Genomic DNA, 24,575 nt, shown 5'->3' with positions numbered 1-24,575 from the left:
GATACAAGAAGCTTCTGATACAAAGTCTGTATAAGATTTAGTTCATGTTATTAGTTTATGTTTGGTGTGTTCTATGAAGTGAAAAACATTGAACTGAGAGAATTATGCTTAAATTAACCATATGTACACCCACTATGTGAACGCTGTCCATGGGATATCGCTGCAGCCGAGATCAAACGTGCCCTTCTAGGTCTGTGTAGGTGGAGGAAAGGTAACAGATGCCTTTCTTAGCTGAAATGAAGGACACCCTTCAAACACACAGAAGTGATCTGCTCCATTGACTTACAATTGCTCATTCATCCAGTTAACCTCCTTTCACAGTAGCAAGAACTACTACAGACCGGAGGTATGTTATACCTGCTGTGAGTTAATTAACCTCTTAAGACAGTTATAACAAGAAAGCAATTAATCTATCAAGTGACAGTGAGACTGACACCTACCTATCCAAGGATTTGATCAGGTTTGCTCTTTGCAGATGGTGCTTAAGTCTTATTGGAAGCAGCTGCATAACCAGAGTCCCAGTGCAACTGGCAAATTTTCTAAAAGATGCCCCGATAAAGGAAGAAGGATAAATGGAGGTAGGCTTCTGGAAACCTCAAATACTAAAGATGCACACTGGGATGTGTTCCTTTGCTTGGAACCTTTTTAAGACCCTTAGAAGCTTGGCAATTCAAGTCATCCGAGCCCTTCAATTTTTCCATACATCGGATGTCACATACAGGGACAAAACAGCAGTTGTTATTTCTGCACCCTTGCCTAAAGTTAGGTTTACTTCAGCCAGGGCTTGCATTACTGGGGACCACCTCTAAAATCCCTCAGCACAATAATGCTATTCTTCCAATTGTCGGACACAGATGTAGCCTTCACACGTGTTAAACAAGTTCATTGCCAAACCATGTATTCATAAATAGCTTTTTCTAAGCTGATGCCCACAAAACTGTCATCCTTCTCATTCATTCCTGAATCTCCAAATGGCCCAATCACTTCTTTTCTGTACTTTTTGGTTTTGCCCCCACCCTTCCAATTATGTCACCCAATAGATTTTAGACCACATTCATTCAGAAAACTGCTCAATTCTCCCCCCGCAAACTTTTGCTAGAATGTAACATGTAACTACCACCATCCCGTGGAATGATGAGGTGACCAACAAGCGCTCCTAAATAACTTAGGGTTTGGGCAGCCGCAATACTCTCTTCACTGCCATGAGGCTACAAACTCTGTTTGCAACAAGCAGCTCACTCCTAGAGGAAAAGCTGGTGCCTCCGTGTGCTTGAAGGAGGCTGCTAAGCACAGAAAAAGGAATGCCCTGAGAGCCCGCTTTCTTTTGCTCAGCAAAATGCTGGCAGCAATAAGGAGGATGTGACTCAGGCTGTACAAACAGATCTTCCTTATTGTTAATAACATAGTGACAGCAGCTGTCTTGCATAACCCAGGGCCCTTCTGTGACATCTTTTTGGCCAATGAAAGGAAGGAGCCTAAAAAAATCCTACCTACCACTATCAACTTCCTTTGCAATCTTTGTTACACCAGACCAACATTAACCAAAGCAGACAATGAACTCTGTTCATTTTTTCCCTGTGATTTTAGTTTTCTACTATAGCCTTTCCTGAATGCTTTAATCTTTCTCATCCTTAAAAATCCTTTCTTTCATTAGAGTAAAGGAGGAATTAGGAGTATTAAGCTGGTCTTGCCAACCAAGTCTCCAATCAGTATTTTCAGCAAAGTAGGAACAGTTGCCAGATACTTTTTAGTGAAAGATACTTATTGGCTGGAGCTAAACAGCCTGATTTTCCCTATTGCACTCTAGCTCAGTGTTGTCCAAACTTGGCCACTTTAAGATGAGTGGACTTCAACTCCCAGAATTCCCCAGCCAGCCATGCTGGCTGGGGAATTCTGGGAGTTGAAGTCCACTCATCTTAAAGTGGCCAAGTTTGGACAACACTGCTCCAGCTCATTGTGGCCATATTGGCCACGCAAGTGATCATAGGAGGAGGTATTGGATCTTACAGCGGGATGCCTGTACCACTCACAATGGTTAGGAACTGCCACTTGTTTCGCTAAAGATAACCTGCCATTCGAAGGAGAAGCTGCTCCATCTCAACTTGGCAAAGGCAGAGTTTTGAAACTCAGCAAAGCACAAACCAAGCCAGGAACGGGGCTTCTATCAGTTCTGCCACCCCTCTGTTCATATGAGTAAATGGCAAGCATTGTCTAAGGGATAAAGTCATAGAATTAGTCACCAATAAGATCTGTACTCTAGTGGCTCAAACTTTCCTATTTCAAACAAAAGGGGAGGATGGGTTGTACTGTATATATATGTATACAGAGATGCACCTCCTGTACTTCCCTTTTTTTCAGTGCTGAATGCATAAGAGAGGGACTCATCTTGAGACACTGAATCATTTATTGTTCCAGTAGTAGAAGCTTATCAGGTTCTCATGGAGCAAAGCCTTTCACTTAGGAAAATAATTGACAGGACCTGCCTATCATGAGTAGGCGCTAATTGTGCTAAAGAATCTTATTCTTCCCCTTTTCTCAGCCCAGAAAGGAGAAAGAAAATAGATTATTCTTTTTCTTCTTTCTGTATAACAACTTACAAATGATTCCCAAACTCCTGAAGTAAGAACTTGATTTTGGTTTTCTTATTTGCTAAATTTCCCAAGGACGATATAAAAATGGCCTTCAACCATTTAGCGAGAAAGAGAAGAACAGTTCCAACTCAGTGGAGCAATCTCTCTTCTTCTCCCCCCCCCCCCATCTCCCTTTTGTCTTCATCCAGAGAAGAACATGGCAGCCAACACCTCTCCTCTTTCTCTGTCTCCCATTTCTTCTTATTCAGAGAAAAGTGAGGACCCTTGCATCCTTCATGCTCTCTCTCTTATTTTTATCCAGAAGAGAAGGGACTCTTGTTCAAATGAGCAACTCTTTTCTCTCCCTCACTTTCTATCTTCTACATCAAACAGAAGCTACTCCAGATTCCATACAAACCAATCCAACAGACAAGGACAGCTACCTCCTTTTTCCACCTTTCCAAAATGATCTAGAAACTAAGCAACCACCTCTCCGTATATACTCTTTTCTTAAATTTTCCTTATGAACTCAACTACTCCCATTTCCTTCTTTGAAGGCTAATTTTATCCACTTGCCTTGCTACTTTCAGTCAATTTAGTGCAACTAACCATTGTTGCTTAAAATCTCTCTGTTAATCTGTTGCCAACTACTCAAGATTTCTACATTAGCCTTGAGACTGCTAGCTGTTTTGGGTCTCTGGGTTAGCTTGCAAAATATTAACTAGAACCATTCAATATCAAGTGATAATTTGATTGCCTTGTATGCCATTAGCCTTAAACTCTGTATTGATTGGTTATTAATTATGCTTTCATTTTTGGACTTCTGAAACAGGTAAGTTTGTTTAATAACCTATTGTGAGTCCTTCAAAGTAGACCAGGTCAGGAAATCCACAAGGACTACTGGAACTTGATTTTTTTGTTGTAGAGTAGAATAACTTCATCTTGAAAGCCACCCTAATTTTCCCTCTTATACTATACAGAATCAAGGTGGGGTTATCTTATGCTCTCTCCTTTCCAATGTCATTTATTGTCTCTTTTATCTGTTAACAGCTCTTGTATATCTTTGCCAACTTTATCTCTGTTTTCCTCTATACTTACGTTGTTAAGGTCCCAATGGTACTGATTTGGTGGCAAACCTCAGTTCATTACATCAGGGTTCCTCAGCCTTGGCAACTTTAAGACGGGTGGACTTCAACTCAGAGAATTCCCCAGCCAGCGTGGCTGGGGAATTCTAGGAGTTGAAATCCACCCGTCTTAAAGTTGCCAAGGTTGAGAAACCCTGCATTACACTACTTCCATATGTACCCACTATAAAATAGATGACACAAGTTCATACTATTCAACATACACTTTAGCCCTTCCTTCTTTCCTGAAATTTATAACCCTTCATTTCCTTGTATGTATTTCACAACTCCAGTCCGAATGGTCAGACCACCTTCGTTCAAATCTATTGCATCCTTCCCCTTTTAGTTTCACAGCCATACAATATCCATACTTTTCTTTCTCTTATTTCATCCATATACAGTACTTGCATGCTCTTGCATTCCAAATGGCAATCTTTCATGTGCCGTGTTGCCACTAGATGGACCCGCAGATATTGACCTCTGCCACCCATCTTCACTTTGGTGAACTGAGACTTTCACATAATGCTTGTTAGTAAGATAAAGCACAGACTAGGCTACTAGTCTTAATTGCTGTTGTGCCACATGCAGCATTCTCTGCTAATGGGAAGGACAGGTTATTTATTTCATTTCCATGCTTGCTCAACATGCGCAAATGACTCTGGGCAGCTCGCATATAGTTAGAACCGTCTAAAACAAAGGTGTCCAAAGCAAAACACAACAAACATCCAAAACAGAATAAATGAGGCCAACCACTCCAAATCACCATTCAGGTCCTTCCATTTATGGGTGGGCTCATCCCAGGCTCTGGCCCAATACTGGGAGAAAAAAACAAGTTTTCAGGGCGAAGGTGAGTGGGAGTCACAGCAGTCTTGGGGGGGCGATGTTGTTCCACAGGGCAGGCACTGTGAGAGAGGTTCATCCTCAGGGCAATTATTTATATGCTTGAAGGACACTCTGGTGTATGACCTAAAAAAGAAAAACAAAACAAGGAGTTTATCTCGAAGCTGCCATCAACAATAAACATCTGCCCAGCTCACCGAACAGGTACTCAGCCATACCTGCTCAGTCTCCCTCATTTTGGGGAGGTATATTCTACTTCTTCACAGGTTGGAACCAGGGGATCAGAAGGAATTCCACTGCCTGTGGGACCCCAAAGTTCAGCCTTTGGATGGTCTGCCCCAGATGTGCTCCCACACTAAAGTGCCACCTAAGCCTTTCCTCCCGAGCAAGACCCAGTGGTGTGGCCTTTGTGGTCTTTTCAGTGTCAGGCAAAGCCCTTTTTGTGCTCTTGGGTCTTTTAATAAGGTGCTAACGCTGTTGAGTCTCTTTTTAATTGTTGCTGCTTGTACTGTCTATTACTTTTACTCGATTACTGTTAACTTTGTTGCTTACTTTATTTTATACTTTGTTTTGATTTTTTCTGTCATGAGGAATACTACACAAATATCTTAAATATCGAAATAAAATTCTGTGTCAATGCTAGCCATTTTTATTAAATGTACAAATTACATACAAACACATCCAAATGTACATACAATGCATACAAATTCGCATGGCAAAATTTCATGCAATCTTCTCTCTCCTTGAAAGATATACAGGGCGCCTGCCTGGTCTGCCTTAAATGGCTGCGGTGAATTCTGGAACGTGTGAGGCCAAGAGTCTGATAATGCTTCTTCGCAATGAAAATGTTAAATGGAACCTTGATACGACGGCAAGATAATCAAAAGCCCAGAAGAGGAGGCAGAATGATTAGGAAAACAATCAGCATTAAGTCTTGATGTGCATGTGGACATGAACAGGAGTGTCTCGTTGCTTTTCTTTTTGTGACAGCTAGCTTCTAAAATGCATTATGCAATCTACTTGCAACTGTGAAGCCTCCGTACAGACACATTCTTTACTAAATATTGAGGAACAGAATACTGGCCAGATCTGATAGCTCACGGTACAATCTCTGATTACATAATGCAGAGGGAGATATATGCTCTCCATATATTCAGGATTTCAATTTCTATCAACCTCACCTGTTCCATGGTAAGGGATAGTGAGCACTGCGGTCCAAAATTTCTGGAGTTTTGTCTACCTAAGGCATAATACTGTATGAACAATTGTGTATGATATTCAGAGTTCAACACTCATCAACTATGAAGTCGCCATGCCTGAGACAATGGGTACAAATTGCTTTCAATGCCAAAGAGAAATATTAAATTTGATCTAATGCCTTGTAGATACTCTATTTGAGCTTCCTACTTCTGCAGCAGGATTGTTCAGATTTACTCATGAAAATAATGCAATTTTCCTTGATAGCCAGACTGGTTTGGGATTCAGTGAAGCACTAGGGAGAGAAAGCTGCTTTTGTGAGATATTATATGAAAAGAAATTCATATCAGTAGCCACCAGTATTCTTTAGGTGTGGCCTGAACAGAACATGAAGCCTAAGAGAGATTATTCCCTAAAAAGACTTTATGTACTCTTCCTGCAGCAAAGCATTCAAGGCAGAAATTTAACACTCAGGTTGGTTGACTACATAGGCTAGATCCCTATTTTTCAGGTTAATAATGAAACAGCCATCTAGAGCTGCCCAACCAGTAATTTCAGTAAACATTTACGTCAAGGTAAATGTTTCACCTTTACCTCAAAAACTCAAATATGCAATGTGTATCACCAGGTGTTTCCTGGGTGTGGAACAGTCTGAACACCTGCTGAGAGATGGAATCACTTTTGAACTACAGCCCTCCCAGGGAGCATGCAGTTGGCTTGACACCAGGATGCCTACATAAAAGGGGGTTGATGAGTACTCAGAGTTTATCTGTTTCTCCCCCCTTGGAAAACTCATTTCTCTCTCTCCCCCGGCAACTGACTAATGCTTCATTGGGCTGGGTCCAAAAGAAATTTAAAATAGAGAATCATACATTCACCTTAGGCATTTTACTAGATAAATTAACTAGGTTATAATGATGGCACTTCCAGGAAAATAGTCCACATTTTCCCCAACAATTGTTTTGAGGCTTCTATTACAAGATTTGGCTCTTTCTATGGGACCTTAAGGGTGCTGTACTTTTCAGACTTAAATGTAGCTTATTCCCCCACTCACTTTTCTTTTTCCTAAAAGAGCTTTTTAAGTCCAAGATTTGTTTTATTCTCATTTTTATTCAGTCAAAATCCACTAGATGAAGGACTATATGCTTAGTTTTAATGCAAAGCCATCTTCTCCTCACCTCTTGTCAAACTGTACTTGGGACTCTACAGCTATAAAGCTAGATATATTTGATTGTCTTTTGCTATCTCTCAGCGCTAACATTTTACAATTAATGATCTTTTTTCTACTATACCATCACCAGCCACAAGATCATCTACGGCAGAGCAAATAGTGGCTCTTATTGATAAGGCTACTACAACGCCCATGAATAGTGGCACCCATGATGTTTTATCTAAAACTCTGATTTTTTTTTCATTAGTCTTTGCCCATTTGCCATTAATAGCAAAATGATCTGGAGACATTAGCAAATTATAACCTCGTTGCTATGACCATTTTCTGCAGTTGAACACCCCCCAGACAGCTGACATCTCGATCTCCAGCCCTCTAGCTCTCTAGAGGCTATTCCTGTCACTTCATTATGAGGGTAGAGAACCACGTCCCTATGGATGATGCCATCCTGGAGTATGTCTTCCCCTCCTTTATGGCACTGAACCCCAAGTTCCCTTTCCTGTTGCACAATTCATTTATTATGAGGAAGACTTTAAATTAGAATGTGTGTGTGTGTGTGTGTGTGTTTTAAAACTGATGTTCCAAGATCTACCAGGTCTAATCTGCCATGAATTTTTGGATCTGTATCAGAAGCAAGTTGACAAGTGTTTTCATACAAAACTCCATTCTTTTTTCCCTCCAAGGGTTTGCTACCATTAGAAACTCTTGGTGGTCTTCTGCAATTCTCCACAATCTGTTAGTTTGTCTTGATCTACCTTGTTTCTGCTTCAGTTTATCACACTGCTAATTTCTTCATGTATTGGAAACGTTAATTGAATTCCATCATTAATGAAAGAAACAATATGATACATACAGTACATGATTACCTCTGTATATTAATATTAAATGTTTTTGATTAATGCTGCAGAGTGTAAATGCAGCATTACATTTATTTAATGTAAATGCAGTACACATTTATATTAAATGCAACTAAAGATAAATTAATCAGAACCATTAAGGATCAAACCCAAACATGATCACACTGGATTATCATAATAAAGACATATATCTGGAAGCTGTGTACTTCATGTGGTATGGTGCAGCCATAGTGATCCAACAAGATATTTTTATACCACCTTAAGATGTATAGCTCCTGAGGGACAAAAATAACACAGAAAAAGGCGATCTGAATTTCAGAGATGCAGCATTCAGAACTGGCTTCTTATGAAGTGATATCTTTTAATGGCTTTTCCTGGAGCAACATTTTTAATTTTTCAGAACAGTGACAGTTTTTCAGAACAGTGAAATTAATTTCTGTGAAGTGCTGCAGTAATTGCTGGCCTGCTGGACACAAGTCTTATGGAATTGTTTAAAAAGCGTGTCTGCTCCCAGATGGTATTTCTCATTCTACTTAGTCCTGGTCTACAGCAGGTGGCAGCATCTGGCTGATCTTGGCTGATCCTGAAGAAAACAGAGTCAAGCTGAATTAAGTACTTGGATGGGAGACCACTAGAAAATCCAAGGGCTGTGGGCTAAACCAAGACATCTCCCCATCCCCCCAAGAAAACCGGAAGAAGGCAATGGCAACTCCCTTCCATATCCTTGCCAGAAGCGTGCCCATGTTGATGTTGACTCAAGGAGTCTTCACTTTTTATCTAGCTTTGAAAACTAGGGCAAGAGTAAATGTGAGTGGAAACTTGAAATAAAAAAGTAATTCTTCTGGTAGTTTCCAACCTAATGATATTTTATACAGACTTTTGTTTTGAAATTTATCCCAGCAGGAACTGTTGATATTCGTTCACAATGAATTTAGTGTATTTTCCATTTAGGTACAAACAGTTTTATGGACAGAAATGCATATTAAATGCTTGGGGCCCAATATTAGGTCCTTAATATATTCATCAAATCATACAATGGGACATATAGACGAATTTCAGTGGCACAAGTAAAAGTTAAATACTAGGGTAATTTGAGAAGGCAAAATGACTCAGCATACAGTCCTACTTGTGACTTCCTTTTGGTATTTTTTATTTACACTAGCTCTTGAATTGATTTCATGGAATTTTCCTGCTGGTTTCTATAAATGTGTAATTTCTCTAAAGATTAAACATGTCCCAGAAACTTGTCCTTTGTGCCTGTTATTAATTGGGTTTGTATGTTTTCCCTATACAGAAAATATTCTACTCTGCAATCAGGATACTTAATTAACAGTTGTTTTTAAACCACTCCCAAGCCAAAAATAACATACAAAATAAGGTATGATTACTTTAAAATGAATTTACTATAAATAAGAAGTCTGTTACATTGCAAAAAAAGCATTGATTTTATGATAATTTAACATGAGCTGGCTCTAAAGCTGCCTTTCTCTAAATACAAAGGTTCCTTGCAGAAAGTATTACACTCTACTTGATCTTAGCCAAAAGGCCCAGAAGCAAAAATTACTGGAGTCCAATGAATCTTGTGCTGGAAGTAATTTTCACTGTTTCCCCTTCCCTTGCAGCCTCCACAGTCAAGTCATGTTACACTAACTGGGAAAACAAGGAGAAAAGTTGGGGCAAGTTTAAAAAGTGTCAATGGGTTGTCATTTTGGAAATGCAAAATTAAAAAAGGTATTCCTATTATGACTCAGGCGATTATAAAGTCTCTGGTTGTAAGGTGATCCATTTTTTAAATTTAATTTAATTTGACAATTCAATTTGTTTTATTTTATTTTTAATGGTGACACTTGTAAAAACCTACATCATCACCAGAAAAAAGAATAGCAATTATACAGTGGGGGGAAAAAATCCTAGATATATTATAGTGATTAAAGTAAATTAAACATGACAAAAGAAAGAAAACTAACAGAAAAAAGATCCTTATAATAACTATAGATATTATAACAATATAAAGTTAATTCAGTTCTTAAGTTTATCATTAAATCTAGACTACGTAGCAACATACTGCATCAACTTCTCATTTTTAGAACACTGAGACTTTTAAAAAATAGATACCCATATCCTGGATTCCATCCTTAAAATCAGAAGAATAAATTTCTTTCCAGTTATATAAAATTACCCTCTTTGTCATGACAATTCCATGTTTTGGAAATTTAGTTCAACATCACATTGAGACCCTTAACTATTTCTTCCCACAATTATACTGATGTATATAGTAATTTGAAACCAAAACAAGGTTTTAACTAGACAAGACCAAATCATATGAATTAAAGAACCTTCAAAATTCTTAAAATGCAAACATTAAAATATCTGATGTTTATTTCTTTTTAAACATTCTTTGAGGGGACCAATAATACAAAATAATATTTTCTGGTGAATTAATTTCATTTCTGAATCATAAGTATATTAATATCGAAACCCATTGATTCTCCAGAACTGAATATTCTAATTCTTCATTCCACAGTTCAGATAAATAACTAATTATTTTACATTATATTTATTTACATGTATTCCTCGACTTATGACAGCAATTAGGACTGGTATTTCCATCGCTAAGCAATGCGGTTGTAAAGCATGACACCATTGCTTATTGATGGCAATCCCTGCAGTCCCAGTTGCCGTCGTTAACTGAATTCCACAGTTGTTAGGCAAAGCAACTTCCTGCTGGCTTCCCACAACCAAAGTCAGTCAGGAGGTTGCAAGACCCAGGCCGGCAGGAAGGTAAGTGGCTGCTGCCAGGCGGGGGAAGGAGTGATGGGGTGTGCAGGGATGTGGGGGAGGTTTGGGGAGGGTGCACAAGGGTATGAGGGCGTGTGCAAGAGGCATGGTGTGATTTGGGGAGAGTGTGAAGGGGTGCGCGAGAGGCATGGTGTGGTCAGGGAGGGTGTGCAAGGATGCTGGGTGTGTGTGAGTGGCCAGCACGGTGCTAGCGCAGAGGGGCTGGAATAGGGTGCACAGATGGGGGAGACTTACCCCAGCAACTTGTGACCTTCCCTGCCAGCTTTCCCACTGACTTTCTGGGGAAGCCAGCAGGGAAGGCTGCAAATGGCAATCACATGTTCATGGGGCACTGCAACTGGTCATAAGTGCAAACCAGTTGCCAAGCACCCAGATTGCGATCACATGATTGCGGGGATGCCGGGACAACCAGAACTCTGAGGACCAATCGTAACCACCATTTGTTTAGCGCCATCGTAACTTTGCATGATTGCTGAACAAATGAACATAGGTAGAGGACTACCTGTATATGATTGAATTGTTGGTTTCCATTCAAGCTCTGTATTTCTTAAGGAACCTAAAATTGCAGGTACCTTGGAGGCTGATACAGCAGCTGGGCTATATCTTTGATCTGCACAAGTTTCAACTATATATATATTGCCACGCAAATATTATAGATAAGTTATATTCAACACCCAGCACCTCAAAATTTTTAAAGCAACCATTAGGATTTATTGGGGGTGAGTGGGTCCTGATTTAAGATGGTTTGTGCAGCCTGTTTTAAGAGCTACTCTCCTCAACAACTTGTTCATACCTTGGGAAGGCTTCTAGATCCTGTATGTTCTTGAAGGCAGGGCTGTCCAGACAAAAGGGGATCTTGTGAGCCCCTGATCACAAGAGCCCCATATGTCAATCCTTCCTGGGGCTGAACCTACCTAGCAACCCCACTTAGACACATGAGGGGCTGCAGGGAGTAATCAGCACTTTTTAAACACTTTTGGTTACTATGCAGGCTGCATAACCTTCCTAAAGATCAAACCTAGCATGTATAATATTCTCCTAACATACTGAAATTAGATAATTGAAAATGGATATACAATGAATTACCTTTGAAGAGTGAAAAGTGCTCTGAATATAATACTTCAGTATTATTTCAGCCACAATGTTATCAATCTGTTTCCGAGCCTCATTTGCGTGTACTGTCCTGTCCTTATCCCCAGATGAAACTATCTAGATACTGCTGAACCACAATTCCCAGTAGCCAACTGTAAGGGATGCTGGGTGAGGTAGCTCAACAGCATCTTGAAGTCTGCACATTATGCACCCATGCTTTAAAACCTAAGCAACATGGACAGCGGAGCATTAGGTATAAACAGAAAAGTATAAAAACATTTTAGGATTATCTAAATATTTCCTCCAGTAGATATCACACCAGCATCCTAGGTAAAACTCTCTCATTCATTATTACATTCAAACTTTTCTCAAAACAGCATATCACTGTTGGTCTTCCACACTGACATTTGACTTTATAACTAATAGGTATCAACCACAGGACAATGGCTTCAACAGGAAACAGAACAAGTAACTGCATACAAAAATACACCCCTTAATTTGGTTGGAATTTGTACCAGTCTCATGCTAGCTCAGGAAGTTCAACAATGTCATTCCTTTACTTCAAGATTTTTTTTAAAAAAAAAAACCCTCCTGCGAAACATGTTATGAATATCCAGAGAATGTTCTCTGCGCAAGATAGAATTTCACAATTTCCCTAATAGACTTTAAAAAACAACTACTCTGTAAACACATTTGTAGATCTGCATCATGACAATTTGGTAGATTTGAAGCTAAAAATTGTATGAACTATATTTTCTAGTCATTTCAAGGGCATATAATATTATAATATAATCTGATCAATGACTGAAAGTGGCCACCTAGAGTGGAATTACAATGAATGTAAGTGGAAGAGCACTTCAGGAGGGATTATTTATAACCATAATGCAACAAACTAACCGCAATCACAGTTAAACGAGTGAAATCAGCAAACAAAAGTTCTTGTCACAGCATATGCAATCACTTGGTAGGACTATGCAAGGCAGGCGGTCCTCAGAACTCAACTTTCCTTACTAATTCAGCATCTGAACCACCTTTGGACTTCTTACTGGACATCAGCATTATTGTCACAAAATATGGCCTGAACGCTGGAAGACAGCCAACTCATTTGCAACTGAAACAGAATGCTAAATGTAACTTTGGAAAGCTTAATAAAATATAAATTATTACACGACTACTTTGCCAAAAGCAACCATTTGTGAATTGCCTATCATGGCAATGAAGTCTGCAGTTTCTTTATTACTGAGCAAATATTGAAGGTTAATATTCCACGTGATATTGCTAATTTCATTATGATTTTCCACATTAATCTTCCTATCATTAAGATAATGTTGTCTTTGAAGACTGGCATCCTTTGTTCCTTGCCTATTATAATGGGTATTCTAATGCAAACGATCTCAGATGTTTTCAGATTCAGGCTGGGTTCACACTAAGCCACGGTTTCACATAACCATGGTTTCTTTAATTCAAGATTTATTGAAAAAGCCACAATTGCCTTTTTACAGTACTCTATCTGATAAGCTATAGTTTTACAGAGCACAACAGGGTTGACACAATACACTAGTCACAAACAAGCAAATGTATGAATTCAGTTTTCCTATAACTGACACCTCTGTTTTTCCAGTCTTACTATTAAAACATTAAATGAAAAAGGTCATCAGCTTTCCCAAGTAGATCCCAACTATTCATAAAATTTGGTTGTATTCAAATTAAGGCATAGTTTCCTTAACCGTGGTTTATTGCATAAACCACAGCTGGCTTTATATTTTAAATTATAAACCATGATTTACAAATCACATCGACTGGGTTCTCACCACACACCAAATTCAAACTAGTACATCCTATTTTAGCTTAGCACATTCTGTGAATCCATCAATAAAATCCTGCCTGCAATGTTCCCTAAATTTAACACTTCCAGTAATTCACAAATAAAACTATGTGACTGAGATACTGAACCAAAGCTAGACAACTAAATTTTAGCCTGGAATGTTATGCAACCTCCGCTATTTGGTAACTTGGTTGAGTGTATTGTGAAAACCCCCCAAAATGGTTAATTCTATAACCAGATTAAGCGTACTGTGTGAACAGAGCAACAAAGGACGGTGCTCTTTTACCAAGGATTCAACCATGGTTTATTCAATTAACTCAATATTCTGGGTTCACAAGGCACAATGAACTATATACTAACCACACAATGCTCTACCCAATTTTTTTCTTTTTTTCAAACTTGATGGGGTCCCATGAGAGACAAGGAGCAAAAAAAAGTTCATTTGAACACAACTACTTTTCTATCATTAGAGCTTTGCCTATGGATCAGGGGGCCTGGGATTTTTTTTTTTGTAACAGGTTCCAGAGCCTGAAAATATTAGGAAACCATTGCTCTAGACTAGCAGTTCTCAACTGGGGGCCATATGGCCCCTTGGGGGCCCTGGGATATTTCAAAGGGGCCAGAGGATTAAAACATGTTATGGTGTATTGATGAAATGGCCAACGATTTCGAAAAACTAGTTTCCCCATTAAAAGTTAAGAAGTTTGCTCTGCAAATTGATGAATCATGTTTACCAGATAGTGGTGGCTTATGTTAGATATTTGGACAATAATATGTTTAGAGAAGAAATGCTTTTTGCTCAAAAGCTTAAAACAGACCCTAAAGGCAAAACAATTTTTGAAGTAGTAAAGAGTTTTCAATGAGAATATCCTTCTTGAAAACATTATGGCTGGTACTACTGATGATGCTACTTCCATGACAGGTAGATACAGAGGATTTATTTTTGAAAGGTGCTGTGCTAGAAGTATTTTGTGTTCACTGCATGGTTCACTGGCAACATTTGATTTCAAAAAAATTGGCAGGATACTTGCATGAATTTCTAAGTGTTGTAATAAAGATAGTAAACTGCAAAAAATATAAATTACATGGGGTGCTGCAGGGTTCGGTCCTCTCCCCTCTCCTATTTAATATCTACATGAGACCTCTGGGTGAGCTCATCTGTCGGCAGGGGGTGAGGTACGCTGATGATACCCAATTATACACCTCTGCCCTGGCAAAGTAAGTGATGTTGTGGACGTCTTATCCCGGCGTCTGGAGGCTGTGAGGGTCTGGATGGGGAACGACAGGCTTCAAGTGAACCCTGGCAAGACTGAGTGGCTTTGGGTTCAAGGTCCTGCCACTTTTGGGACTATACCATCTTTGCTGCTAGATGGGGTGCCACTGCCCCAGACAGACCCAGTACACAATTTGGGGGCCCTCCTAGACTTGTAACTCCTGCTCAATGAACAGGTGGCGGTTCTGGCTAGGAGGGCCTTCGCACAACTCCATGTTATGTGCCAATTGAGCCCTTTCCTGGATCGGGAGGCTCTGCTCACCTAATCACCTCCAGATTGGACTACTGTAATGCGCTCTACATGGGGCTGCCCTTGAAGAATATCTGGAAGCTTCAACTGGTGCAGAATGCGGCAGCGTGGGCAGTTATGTGTGCTCCTAGAAGAGCGCACATTACACCTCTGCTTTGTGAGTTGCACTGGCTGCTGATTTGCTTCGGGGTCCAATTCAAGGTGCTCGTTTTGACCTTTAAAGCCCTTCATGGCATGGGGCCGGGTTATCTGAGGGACCACCTCTCCCCAGTCACATCAGCCCGTCCCATTAGATCCAGCAGGGAAGGCATGCTACGCATTCCATCAGCCGGGAACTTGCATTTGGTGGGTCCCAGGAGGCGGGCCTTCTCTGCCGTGGCTCCCTCCTTGTGGAACATTCTCCCCCATGAAGTGAGACTCGCCCCTTCCCTGCGCTTAGGAAGTCCCTCAAGACCTGGTTGTGTCATCAGGCCTGGGGGTCTCTGGGAACCAGAGACATTCTTAGATGGCTCCACTGTAATTGATATTCTGTTCTCTCCATGGGGTTTGTATATTTTAAAATCTATCTTTTTTTAAAAAAATGGGTGATGTTTTTATTCTAATACCTTTTTAATCTTTTTCTAATGCCTGTTTTTAGTCACGTGTTATTTAATTGTTGTCCGCCGCCCAGAGTCACTTTGTGTGAGATGGGCAGCTGTATAAATGTGATGTATAAATAAATAAATAAATAAATAAATAAAATACATGAATAAATTTGAATGCACTTCAAGATCATATTTTGACAGCTTTGTGAAGACAATGAGGAAGACTTTAAACTCTTGTTACCGCATGCAAAAGTCATTTGGTTATCAAAGAGCAACTGCCTTTGTTGTTTTGTTGCTTTATGGGATCACCTCCGCTAAATGCGACATATTTTGCATGTGGACTATTTTCGAAAAGCTTAATTTGTTAAACAAGCAATTGCAGAGAAGAAACTATGACCTTTTACCATACAAAGAGATTATTAAGGGAATTCTTGGAAAACTGTATGCAAACAGTATTTGGATGTTGGGAATTTGCCGAGTTTTCTTTTTCTTTTCTTTTTGCAGCAATTAGTCTTGAGTTGAAAGACATACTCATGTATGTAGATCATTTGAAGCAGTTGCATGATGATACAGAAGTTTGTTTCCAGGACCTGCTGGACATAAGATATTCCAGCCTGGATCTATTTGCAGTGAATACTGCTGATGTCACCATTACATTGGAAGCACTGCTCATTGAACTACAGAGTTGTACAGGAGCCCAAGCAGGTTTTAAAGGAGATCAACATCATTTTTGGGTAAACAGTGTAATTTCCAAAAGTTTCCATGACTTTGGAAGGAAGGAAAAATGTTTTTCATGTCATTTCCCACATTACACTTGGTAGAATCAGGTGTCAGTTGGGTGAGTTGTTAACACAAACGCACAACCGCCTAGACATCATGGGGTAATCTTCGCTTATCCCTTACTGTAGTGCAACCTGACATAAAGTAACCTGAATCCCAAGGGTCACATTAACCAACTAATAAACTACATTAAAAGTTGGAATCCCCTTATGGACTTTTTGTGTAAGAAAGAAAATGATTTTGTGATTGATAGTTTCGATGATATAAAGAAGGGAATTATGATGAAATTGGAGTGGTTTGATTAGAACTGTATGTATAACTGCTGAGAGGGATATTGGAAGCCTTTTCTATCTATCTATCTATATTTCATGCTTTCTTTTTATTTTTTATTTTGTCTATCTTCTTTTCTGTTTTCCCTTTTCTTTTTCACTTACCTTGCTTTCTTTTTTCTTTCTTTGAATGTATTTATTATCCATGTAAAACCTATTAATAAAAATTATTTATAAAAAAGTAAATTACATTAATAGTGAATTGCCATATGTCATTGTGTACTGTATTAGTACATTACTACAATTATTATAAATTACATTACTACAATTACATTACTACAATTATTATAAATAAAAACATACATTCTATTTACAAGACAACTGTGTAAATGGTGATCTTTTTCAACAGTCATGGGACCTGGACGGGGTGGGGGGGACGGGGGGGCACGGGGTAAAAACGGATTTGAACCACTGCTCTAGACCAAATGTAGTTTGGTGCCTCGTGCCAGCAGAGCCAACCCCGGAGTCAAGGGAAGGGCCAAGCCAAGTTGGGGGTTACGTCCATCTGTGGCACCGGCCCACCGCGCGGCTCGCAGAAGCTGAAGGCGATCCATCAGCCTCGTGGCCACCGCGTCGCTAGACCAGCAAGATCCAGAAAGGGAAGGGAAGAGCAGGCAGCCAAGCCCCCGCCGGCCCCTCGCGCCCTCCGGGCTGCACGGCCGGCCCAGCTAACAGTATGCGACCTCCCGGAGCTGAAAGGGCGAGCGAGCAGCTGGAGGCAGCAGAGGCCTCTCGCGCCTAGACGCTCCCGCCGCTTCCTCTTGTGGCGCTCAGCCAGGCAAAGCCAGCCACCCCGAGCTGGCTGCCGCCCTTCCAGTCAAGAGGGAAAGGCCGGGCAATTTGTGCGTAACCGTAGGAGGCGGGCGAGAAGAGCCGGCACCGGCAAAGGCCCGCGGCACCGAGGAGCTTCCAAGCCGCAGCGGTCGGGCGCGGACGGCCTCCGCTTGGGCCGCCCCTCCTCAGCGGGAAGTCGTGGCCCATGCAAAGCGAGACCCCAGTTTTCCCGGTGCCGGCAAGAGTGGGCGCCGCCTGGGCAAAGCCATCCCCGCCCACCTTTATGTATGAAGCGAACATCCGCCCGTCCGTGACGAAAGGAAAGCGGCGGCATCGAGCGGAGGGCTCCGGGCGAGTCTGGAGACAATTCAGAAAGCGGTCAGGAGAAGAGAGGATCGCTGAGCTGCTCAGGCTGCGCGATGGACACCTTCTGCGGCTCCGCTTTTTGGGTAAGCAGCCCTCTTCAGCCAAGCGCGCGCCCCGTCCCCGGGTATCGGGTGAGCGCGGGAGACCCAGCGCCTGTCGAGACGCGTTTCCACGGTGCGGGAAGGGAGTTTCCGGAATGCCCCAAAGGAGGGAAACGCTGGTTCTTAGAGGGGAAGGAACCCTTATACAGCAGCCGAATGGCGTCTCCCAGCTCAAGCGGGGCTAGCAACCGTCGGGCACTCGAGCTAAGTTTAAAGGGATAAATGAAGTGCAAAGCAGCCCAGATTTAAACGTCTGCCAAGCTCTCCTTTAGCCAAGCCTTGAAAGAGCCGGAGTTCTGTTGTTGGCGGTGGAGAAAAAAAGCGTGTAGCTCAGAGGTTGGCAACCCGATCTCCCCCAGGTGTTGTGCTTTATTTTTGTTGGTGTTAGATTCTATTTCTGTCGCACCTTTCTTCCCAGAGCTCGAGGCACTTCGCCTGGGCTGACTCTCCGTTTGATCTCCACAACAGCAACCGGGAGAGTTCCCTGGGGCTGAGAGAGAATGACTAGTCCGAAATCAGCTTCCCTGGCTGAGGGTGGCCTTAGACCTCGATTTCGCCGGTGGTAGTACACCTCCTTAATCTGTACACCCCTTAATCTGTGGCTCTCATGTCCCACAATTCCTACTTATTGGTCGTGCTCTCTGGGGCAGATGGGAATTGAAGTCCTAGAGGGCTCTGCGTTGCTACCTCTGAATACCGGCCAGGGGTGTATTCTGGAGGAAGATGGACAGGGCTGAGGGACCTCCAGTTTAGTGTTGCAGAGCTGCTTAAAAGTAGAGTTTAAGGTACATCTGGAGAATTATTGTGACACATTAATTGATTAGATTTCAGCCCTCCTGTTTTATTCCTGCAATAACTCCGCAAAGTAGGTGTGGATGAGAGATAGTGGTCAACCCAAAGTCGCCAGCTAAGCTTCTGTGAGGGTGGTCTTGAAGATGGGTCTCCCTGGTCCTAGTCCGGCATCCTCACTACTTCACTGTGTGGAGGCTGAACTACGCAACACAATAATCATACTTTCAGCTGGAATAAATGAATAATGGGATACTGGATTGTTAGTTCTTCTTGCATCACAGAGGTGAAACATGGTGGGGAAATAATACGTTCTCCTTGTTCTTTATTCTTTGAAAAATAAGTCTCACTGCAGGTGTTGTAGCACATATCCCATATTTTGGAAAAGATGTCATAAGATTAGAAAAACTTATCTAAATATCTAAAACCTTGCAACACTACTCACACATATGTATATGCCTCAGTTTCTCTTCTGAATGATGAAACAAAGCACATGGAAACCTGTTCAGATTCCATAAACTTCTTGCATTTTAAGATGAATAGAAATGTGACTATTTTGCCCCTTGGTTGTCTTTATAAAGGCAAAGTAGGTTACTCCCTGGCATTGCAGATTAACTGTAGCAAACCTGACTAGACAGGTATTTTGACTTTCATTACTACAGTTCTATTTTATCGTAATGCTGTGTAAAACCAGTACAAGTTTGAACAAGGGACTTGCTAAAGGCAGCTATTCAGTGACTTTTCTTTATTTCTTAGTACAAGTAACTCTTCTTTATTTCTTGGATTGAGCCTGAGCTTGATTTTCCCTATCCAGACTCTAACACCACTGCTTTGCAAGCTGTACTGGCTTCTAGTAGGCTTCCAAATGCAATTCAAGGTCCTGGTTATCCCCTATAAGGTCTTTCATGAAATAAGGCCAGATTATTTGCAGGATCACCTGTCTCCAATTGCTTCTGTTCATCCCACAAAATCTGGCAGAATGAGTATGCTTCGAGTCCCTCCTATGAGGCAGTATCCTCTAAGGGGCCCAGAATATATGCCTTCTCTTGCCACCTGCCCTATGGAACAATGTTCTCTTTGAGATCCAAGTAGCCTCAACCCTGTTGGCCTTCTGTAAAGCCTTAAAGATCTGGCTGTTCTCCCTAAGCCTTGGGCCGAGTTGTTTGATGAACCTGGCTTGTATTATATATATATATATTCTGGGAGGTTTTGAGTCAGGTATCAGCAGCATGGCGTTGTATTGGCCGTTGTTTCATTTATTTGTGTTAGTATTGTTTTACATTGTTACAGCTGCTCAGAATCACGTGATGAAATGGGTGGCCATATAAATCTCATAAATAAAATTTATGCACCATGTATTATTTTAATTGCATCTGTTATCCAGCTTATGATGAAGATATAAAGCTGAGTATCATCCCCATATTGATGATACCTCACCCAGTGCTGATGGATCATCTCTCCCAGAAGCTTCATGAAGATGTTAAAACAAAATGAGGAAGAAAGCCAAGATCTGGCATACCCATGATGGAGTGCTGAGGACTTGACTTCTTTCCCATAACCAACTGGAATTACCCACTTAGGAACAAGTTGAACTACTGTGAAATGGTGTCCCCAATTCCCAGCCCTTGAAGGTGATCCAAAGAGAAATTCAGCAGAGTAAGAAGACCATGCTCCCCCAATCCAAGCCCTGCCACATCATCCATGAGCACACCCAATATAGTTTCCATCCCATGCCTAGGCCTGAATCCTGCCTGAAATGGATCTAGGCAATCTGCTTTTTCCTTTTTAACTGCCACCCACCACTTCTTCTAAAAAGGGAAGTGTGAAAACTGGACAATCGTCATGTAATACAGCCAGATTCAAGGATCTGTTCATGAGCAAGGAGCATACTAGTGTATCTTTCAAGACTATTGGCATCTCCCCCTCCACAGTGTTGCATTTATTATTGTCTAGATCCAGCTGTTTGTCTACTTACCAGATGAGCTTGAATAAAATCCACATATGGCAGAGCTGGACTCACAAAGAACCCTGTCCACTTCCTTAAGATCCACAGGCTCAAACATCTCCCACATATCACCAAGTATCACTCCAGTTACCTCTTTAGATTGTTCTCAATTAGCTTCCAACTCTGAGTAAATATGAGTGATTTTACCTGCAAAACGTCTTGCTAACTCATCACAGTGCTCTGCTATAGATTCTTCCAGCCCATCATTTACAATAGGGGGAGAAAGTGCCACCAGATGGCAATAGGTGGCAGATGCAGTAAGTGCTTCAAACCTGAGCTTATGCCTGTATCCAGTCATATTCACTTTTTGTCTTCAGCCAATTTACTATAAGTGTCTCTTCTGTCATTCGATTTCATGCAGCTCTTCAGTATACAAAGGTATCTTCCAGGGTTTGGCAAACAGGGAGAACCCACTCAGAAGCAGTTGTAACAACTTTCATGGAATACAGGGACCAACTAGGTGCTCAACAGAGCTTTCCACCAAATAATTAGGGAAATTACACAAGTGTCTGAAGGCCCATAGCAACCATATTCAGCCACCTAGGGTAGGCCATCTTTATGGGTCCATCCTTCTGGCAGAGACTGAGGTGCCAGTTAACTCCATAAGTAACAGAAAGTGATCTATCTACAATAAGGGGCTGATAGATATCTCCTCTGCCCCAACAGATCATGTTGACAGATTACCAATCATAAGCTCAGCTGCATAGGCAAGTCTGTTAAATTGCTATAGGACTGGACATAAGGATGAGGAGCACTTTTTCTCATATCACACTAAGCCAGAGTTTCCCAAACTTTCTCGGTTCATGACACCCTTAGTGTCTTAGTAATTTTTTCATGGTGCCCTAGACCAAAAGACTATCCCAAACCCAGCTTCACAGCAAAAATTTAAAATATCCCGCAGCACCCCTGTGAGTTCATTACAGCACCACGGCACACAGTTAGAAAACCATGGCACTGAGCTATAGGGTGATTTGGTTTTCAGTTTGCATGATATGTAGACTGTCCCAAAAACGACTTATGGGTGTTCAAACAAAGTGGATAAATTCGAAAATTACACTGAGCTAAAACAAACAAACAACAGGTTATTAGCATAAGGGTGTACAACCTGAGGCCTCCTGAAACTCCTGCAGCCTTGGATGCAACTGCCCAGAAACCCCTCTAAATGTCGCTGCATACATACCCATTATGGTGTTCCTTTTTTGGAGTACATGTGGAAGGAGTAAGAAATAGTAAGCCAAAGAAATTAAAGGCCTGAGATGAGAAAAGGAAATAGCCAAAACTGATTTACACCAATACCATTCGCTAACCAGATCTTTCTGTCCTTGCCAACCATCCTTGTTCTTACCTCATTCACCTGGCACCTTTTCTTTTTTAACTTCTCACCTCTTTTGGATGATTTCATCAAATCCATCCAGTCACAATTTACCCCAAGCATGTTCACACTATTCTGTCAAGCTAAGATCCCTAATCTAGAGATTACCTTGCAAACTGATAACCCACCAACTAAGGGGTATATGTAGTGTACTGACAGACATTTAAGATAACACTTACTAAAATATATTTAACCAAGGCTGTGCTAAATGAATAAACCCAAATATATTTATAGGAGTGAAATATTCTTCAGTCAGATGAACAAGTTTGTTCAAATGTAAAATGTTATTCAAAATTTTTGCCACCTGTTCAGTGACTTATGAAACAGCCCAATTCATTTTGGTCAGATTTCTGGCCCCCATCACCACCAGCCCCATCTTGATGTGGAAATCTGAATTTCCTACTGATTATCATTGAACGTTAACAAGCAGATTTGTGGCTGTGACAAACAGAAGAATGGATTAAATGGTAACACCTTACTGGGAATTCAGCCTTCCAGAGTTCTGAGAAGTAGATGCAGAGGTTTGATTTTTCCTTCGCTTTGTTTTTGCTAGGCATTCATTCATTCGGAACAATAATTTTTAATTTCTGGCAAAATTTGGAGAAATATGCAATCCAGTTGGTACTGCTGTGGAGATTATGGCCATCGAGTTTCAGATATATATCTTTAATGCAAGGGCATGTGCCACAACATGTGTTTTGAACATAATTATGAAAGAGCAAGAACATTGCTATGTGAAGCCTACAACATTTCAGAAGCATAGCAGCACTGGTATGACAGGAGTCCTTACATTTGGGGGGAGTAAGAAATGATTCTGCACTCAACTCTGTGTATATTTTGCAGTTTGTATTGAAATAGTATGCATTAGAGGCATGTGTAGGAGGTAGGAACCTTTGGGCAAATAAAGGCAGGTACAGAAGGACTTGATCATCCAGATTTTTCAAGTAAATACTCAAAGCTACAGTGTTTTAGATCCCACACGCTTCAACCAACCTTTATGGCTGTTTGTGCTCCTGGGACTGACTCTCTTAATTATTTCTGGTTCAGTTAGAATTGGAGCTTAGAATGTGGCTCTGTAAGGAAGGTTTCTCTGTGGATATCCACTGACTCGGAGTTTGTGTGCATTCATGCCACCTTTTATGTAGCTGAAATGCTACATCAGGGCAAGAGATGGCTGCAACTATTGCTTCATGAATAAGCATTTCTCTCTCACTGTATTCCCCATCCACCCAGTTTGTCTTCCTTACTCCACTATTGTCATACTAGAAGTAGGATATTGCTAGCATAACCAACAGTTGGCTGCAGGCAATTTTTATTATACCAGTATGTTTAGATTCTGATGACTCAGAAAAATGTTGCATCTATCCTGTGTTGCCCATTTGGTTTAAGCCAAGGGCAGCATCACTCTGTTGGCCATTAGTGATTATTGAGTGTTATGTGTCAGTTATATGAAAATGCAAAATTTATTTGTTTATTTATGTAGTCTATTTTTATAGCTGCCCGCTTGGCATGACAATGAACATAGGTAAAACAACAAATAAGACTACAAAAATAGAATAATATAAAATATAATAAGACATAATCTTTCCAGAGGCAATTCTACAACCAAAAACAATTAATCTGGATGGGCTCACAAGACCAACTGGCCCAGTGCGTGGGGGCAAAAAACAAGTCTTCAAAGCCTTAAGAAAGGTAGGCAGGATCAGGGCCATCCAGATCTTGGGAAGAATGCTATTTCACTAGGCAAATGCAGCAACAGAGAAGGCACTCTGTTGATAATGCTTAGGTGATAGGACCGTTCTGCTCTGTTGATAGAAGATGATAGTGTTTAAGTGATGGGACCAGGGCATGCTGACCCTGTCAGATCTTATCAGACATCACAGGTGGATCCTGAAACAGGTGGTTCTGAAAATAGCCAGGTCATTAAAGGACTTTAAAGGTTATATCTGGCACCTTAAAGTGCAGCTGGGAACTCTCTGGCAAGCAGGGCAGCTTATGAAATACCAGTGTTACGTGGGTGTACCAAAGTGTACCCCTAAGTATCAGCACCGCTGCATTCTAGACCAGTTCTAACTTCTGAGTTGTCTTCAAAGGCAGCTCTATGTAGAGCGCATTGCTATAATCCAGACGAGATAACCAAGGCATGGGTAAGTAGGGCCTCCCAATTCAGGACTGGACTAAATTAGGATACAAGTTGGATTTGGGCAAGGCCCTGTGAGCTACAGCTGCTACCTGCTCTTTAAGTAGCAACTGGGAGTCTAGAAAGATCCCCAATTATGTACAGGTAGTCTTTGTTCAGCAACCATTCAAAGTTACAATGGCACTGAAAGAGGGGGCTTACAACTGTTCCATGTGGTTGTGGCCGTCGCAGCATCCCCATGGTCCCATGATCGTGATTCTAGTGCTTGGCAACTGGCTCACAATTACAACGGTCACAGTGTCTTGTGGTCACATGTTTGCTATTTGTGACCTTCACTACC

At 41.1% G+C, this 24,575-nt stretch overlaps 1 protein-coding gene and 1 long non-coding RNA gene across 3 annotated transcripts in view; one reads left to right on the top strand and one right to left on the bottom strand.

Annotated features, from left to right (window-relative positions):
- Positions 1 to 1,930: 1,930 nt before the first annotated feature.
- On the bottom strand, positions 1,931 to 17,879 carry LOC148216335 (uncharacterized). Its single transcript, XR_015795760.1, has 3 exons — positions 17,742 to 17,879; positions 16,794 to 16,842; positions 1,931 to 4,660 (listed from the first exon to the last, which is right to left on the bottom strand). It is a non-coding gene; the product is annotated as an uncharacterized LOC148216335 (long non-coding RNA).
- Positions 17,780 to 24,575, top strand: part of ABCC3 (ATP binding cassette subfamily C member 3) — an 82,766-nt gene continuing 75,970 nt past the window's right edge. For both annotated transcript variants that reach the window (XM_088138456.1, XM_088138455.1), the window contains exon 1: positions 17,780 to 17,911. In XM_088138456.1, the coding sequence (XP_087994582.1) occupies positions 17,882 to 17,911 (30 nt within the window). In that variant the 5' untranslated portion in view covers positions 17,780 to 17,881. The remainder of the gene's footprint in view (positions 17,912 to 24,575) is intronic.

This window comes from Python bivittatus, unplaced genomic scaffold (genome assembly GCF_059951505.1).
Source record: "Python bivittatus isolate LINGU-HERP-01145 unplaced genomic scaffold, Pbiv_v1 ctg000220_np1212, whole genome shotgun sequence".
NCBI classification, from domain to species: Eukaryota; Metazoa; Chordata; class Lepidosauria; order Squamata; family Pythonidae; genus Python; species Python bivittatus.
Note: the sequence above shows the minus strand (reverse complement) of the source record. Positions and strands in the feature narration are given on the sequence as shown.